The following is a 4,780-nucleotide window of genomic DNA, read 5'->3' on the forward strand; positions in this document are numbered from 1 at the left end:
CAAACCAGAAGTCTTCTGGAAAGTGTTCTAGTATATATTTTGTGAACCGGAAGACTTACTCTTAGTATTCCGATTTACACGGCCAAAAACGCTGATCCGAAAGTCTTGAAGCGAAAATGAAAAAAAAAATCAAATTTTGGAAAAGATACCTTATTTAGACGAGGACATTTAGGTCCAAAAAACTATATTATAGAGGTATGGGTATAATTATAGGGGTACGGGGTAAAACTTCTTAATTACAAAGATAGATTAGTCAATACCATACTTAAAAATAACATTTGCTTGTTAGTTAAGGATTCGTTTGATTTTCATTTTCATAGTGTCACGTATATTTGTTTTTAAAAAATTACATTTTTTTTAAAGTTTCAAATGAAAATTTTATTTAAATAGTTATTCCTAAAATATTATTTTAGGTATTTTATTATTTTATATAATTTTTTTAATATCAAAACTTCAATAAAATCACTTAAATTTGAAGCTATTTCAAATAACTTATTATAAAAATCATTTTTGAGATATATTTTTTTGAAATATTATGATTTGGTTATTTGATAATCTTCAAAAATGTATATTTATGTTTCATGATATCAAAAGTAGTCTTTCAAATTATAAAAAATAAATTTAATATTTTTTAAAATATTTTTATAAAAATCATTTTTAAAATTATAAAAAAAAAAATTAAGGTAAACAAATGGGCATGTATAGTTAAATGGTTGAAAATTACGCATTAAAATATATCAGATTTTAAATTTCATACACAACTAATTATATAGGTTACTTTTTGAAGCAATTTGATTAAAATTTAAATATTTTTCTTAATAATTTGATGATCATGATTGATTGATGATATAATTTTTTTAATGCTGATAAATTTCCCATTATACAATATATATTATGTTTAGTTTAGAGTTTCAATAAAATTTAAGAGATGATAATTATTTTTTTTTTTGTGAGATTGAATGTGATTGGATATTCATCACTTGAGTTCACAAGATCCTCATTGAAGCAAACTAAAAATTATTACGTTTTAGGTTTATGTATAAAAAGAAATACATTTCAATAAAACTGTGTGCTCTTTATCAATAAACGACAATCTAGTTAGTAGAGCTTTTATCATCTAAAACATCATCTTGATTAAGTCATGATAAATATTGTTTCAATAAAAGTGCATTGGAACTCGATATTTAACCGTTTGTGCTTTTAGGTATTTGAAACTGACTTTCCAGTACTCTAGTTTTCATCTACTTATGCTTATGCATCTCTGATATTAAGGTCTATTTGATCAAGATCAAACAATCCTACCTTAACCTCAATATTTGAAATCATATAAAAATAAATAAATTATGTATTTTTAATCAATATTGTATAATCTTAATTAAATAATCATTGATATCACCGACTATATTAATTTAGGTAATCCCAAAAACCATCATTTCACAAGTTTCACCTTTTAATTTTGGACATATTAAACCATACACATCATCATATAATACCTACAACTTAAAACATGAAACATTGAATCCTCCCTAAATTTTCTAATATACCACATTATGCATCCCTAAAAGACTAGTATTTAAGGAGTATTGTATTCGTATAACTCAATACCTTCATTACTTTCACATACAAAAATCGTCTTGCATCATTCACTCTTTTTTCCATCACTCAACCAAAGATTTATTTTCTCGTCTCATCTCGCTCCATTTTTAAACACTCATAGGTTGGTGTCATACTAGTTCTTTTATAACTTCAACTTAATTATGATACATTTTTCTTATTTTTAACATTATTTTTTTGGTGTAGGATGGGATCAAATGTTAACGTTTCCGAACCAAAAATGGATAATAAAAAATTTGAATTTCCGGCAGGTTTTCGATTTCATCCAACTGACGTAGAACTCATAAATCAATATCTTGTCAAGAAGGTCAATGACAATAGCTTCTCTTTTATAGCTATTTCTGAAGTTGATATGAATAAGTGTGAACCATGGGATTTGCCAGGTGATTTCAATATTGTTTTTATTACAAATTAATGTTAGTTGTTAGTATATTATATTAATATTAGGGAATCGAGAAATTACGCCGGAGATATATTATGTATTTTCTCATAATTAATATGTAGCAACTAAAAATCATAAAGTATTAGAATCCACACCGACATGATACTAATAAATGAAGTTAAATTTATTTATTTTATTTTCTCTAATTATTAATAATTTTATTATTATTATTATTATTATTATTATTATTATTATTTATCTATCTGTTGGTATCGTGGTTCGTGTCTGTTTCAATGTTTAATAATATTTTTGTTGTTTTTTATTTTTTTAGAGTTGGCAAAAATGGGAGAAACAGAATGGTATTATTTCTGTGTGAGGGATAAAAAATATCCAAATGGTCAAAGAACAAATAGAGCCACTAATGCTGGTTATTGGAAGGCTACGGGAAGAGATAAGAAGATTTATGACAAAAATTTATTGATTGGGATGAAGAAGACATTGGTTTTCTATATAGGAAGAGCTCCGATTGGTGTAAAAACTAGATGGGTTATGCATGAATACAGATTGGAGGGTACCACACTCTCTAATGACATTTTAGCGAAGAGAGAAACGGTAAATTTGCTATGTTTATTTTACACCTCTAACTTAAGGTGATTTTTTTTAATGTATTTTGATAAATATTTTACTTTAAAGTTTTGACATAATTGTGGTTTCATAGTCATTAAATTATTGTCACCCAGAATATTCATTTAAGATCTATTTGTTATGGATTTTTCTTTTATATTTATAATTTAAAATGAATTTAAATATTTATTTAGTCTTTGAAAATATGTCACATTATTGTTTTAGTTCATAGAATTGTTTTGTTTGATTTAGACATTAAAGAATATGTTATTTTACTTTTTATCTTTATTTTATTTATTTTAGTCTTTAAAAAATTGATTTATATTAAAATTTGGCATTGCCATTTTTATAATATTTTACTTTAGAACCTCAAATATTAATGACATAAGTTAGTTTATCGAAAATAATTTTATATTAGATTCATGTTTAAATGGTTAAATCTCATATCGACTATGAGTATCTAAAAAAAGTTAAATTTATAAAAAAAAAAGACACATATTTAATATCTCAAATTTTAGATCGAAACATGGAGTTGCACTCTTGAGTTATTCTGAATATTTGGATCCTTGTTGCTCACAACTTTTCCAAATCTTCAATATTTCTCATATAAAATAATTTTTAATATTTTTAAAATTCTCATATATTAAAATATTTGTAACAACTTGATAAAAAAAAACACTTTATTTAAAAAAATATTTTTTCTCCTAACATTGTGTGTTTACCTTTTTTTTATAGGGTGAATGGGCTATCAGCAGAATCTATGAGAAGGGTAATTATGAAAAGAAAATGTGTGGTTCAAGACTTGGAATGTTTAACTCCTCTAGAGAAGAACCACTAAACACTAATGAATCTCCATTGATGAATTCTTCTCCATACACTAATGGGGAGTTCTCTTATGCAATTAATTCATTCACCATTCCAAATCAAATGCAAGACAACAACATTGTTGGTAACAATGAAGCTAGTATCATGAACGTTTCATCCTCTTCAAAACAAATTGATGATTACCCTTTTGCTGAAGCAACACAAAACTATTTCTTATCTCAAGAAAAATCTATGATGAGGATGCAATCGGAGAATGAAAATTATGGATCAAGTTCAAAGCAAACTCTTCAACATGATTTTTCTTTTGGTGGAGATCTTGATGCTGATATCTCATCAGTTGTATATGGAAATGACATGTTTCCAAGGTGGTATGAGAATCAAGAATTGATACCTGATTCTCATGGACCCGTGGTCACTAATCGCTCGTGGAATTACTAATGAATAAGGATCAAGAATATCATATAGTTTTATTATTATATAAATAAAATATGTCTTGTATAATTATATTTAGTAGGGGAAAAACAGATACTAATATATATATATATATATATATATATATATATATATATATATATATATATATATATCTTTTTTTTCTATTCTATTATGTTATATATATTTTTATTGGGTGTATTGATGTATAATGTTTGCTTAACTAATCTATTTTGGTTTAAGATTCCGATATTTATTATTTGCATTTATTTAAATTTTAATATTGATGTTATGTATTTTAAAATAGTATTAAATATATTAAAATTTATGTTGTCAAAGTTAAATTTGTCTAAAATAATAATCAACCAAAAATTAATAATAGTTAAACTTACATTATTTTTTGTTGTTAAAATGTTATCTTTGTATTAAAGGAAAATAAACTTTAATTAACTACAACAATATGATTTTGTAACCGAAAAGAGTAAAAAAAACATTACATGATGAGTCATTATATATTAATTAAGTTCACATTCTTTAGGCGTCATCTTGAAGGTTACGGAAACACAAGAAAGGAGAGTTTGAATTTAGTTTCTAGAATAAAAATCTTTTACAACCCAAAACAACAAGGAGAGAACTTAGAATAAAAATAATGAACACAAATATTTTTATCATGGTTCCCTATTAACGAAACTACCTTAAGTCCACCCTCCAAGGTGATTTCGTCTTATCACAAAGACTTAATCCACTATAATCAAACTTGATTACAACCACAAAGACAAACTGTAAATGTCTTCTTGAGAAATTCTGACTATACCCTAGTCTCTCAAGGAAATACAACTAAAAAGTTGAGAAACAAAATGTGTTACAAAGATACTACTATGAAAGCAGATTACGCAAATGTAT

At 25.2% G+C, this 4,780-nt stretch overlaps 1 protein-coding gene across 1 annotated transcript; it reads left to right on the plus strand.

The window, feature by feature from the left end:
• Window positions 1–1,538: 1,538 nt before the first annotated feature.
• Window positions 1,539–3,946, plus strand: LOC127120830 (NAC domain-containing protein 100). The gene is made up of 4 exons (XM_051051398.1): window positions 1,539–1,717; window positions 1,801–1,997; window positions 2,328–2,608; window positions 3,356–3,946. The coding sequence occupies exons 2-4, from the start codon at window positions 1,802–1,804 to the stop codon at window positions 3,881–3,883; spliced, it is 1,005 nt and encodes a 334-aa protein (XP_050907355.1). The 5' UTR covers window positions 1,539–1,717; window position 1,801; the 3' UTR covers window positions 3,884–3,946.
• Window positions 3,947–4,780: the final 834 nt, after the last annotated feature.

Source organism: Lathyrus oleraceus, chromosome 2 (genome assembly GCF_024323335.1).
Source record: "Lathyrus oleraceus cultivar Zhongwan6 chromosome 2, CAAS_Psat_ZW6_1.0, whole genome shotgun sequence".
NCBI classification, from domain to species: Eukaryota; Viridiplantae; Streptophyta; class Magnoliopsida; order Fabales; family Fabaceae; genus Lathyrus; species Lathyrus oleraceus.

Excerpts from the sequence above, each read along its gene's own strand:
- LOC127120830 (XM_051051398.1), top strand. The coding sequence starts at position 1,802 with ATGGGATCAAATGTTAACGTTTCCGAACCAAAAATGGATAATAAAAAA. Across the intron at positions 1,998-2,327 it reads TGAACCATGGGATTTGCCAG|AGTTGGCAAAAATGGGAGAA; the intron begins GTGATTTCAATA and ends TTATTTTTTTAG. Across the intron at positions 2,609-3,355 it reads TTTTAGCGAAGAGAGAAACG|GGTGAATGGGCTATCAGCAG; the intron begins GTAAATTTGCTA and ends TTTTTTTTATAG.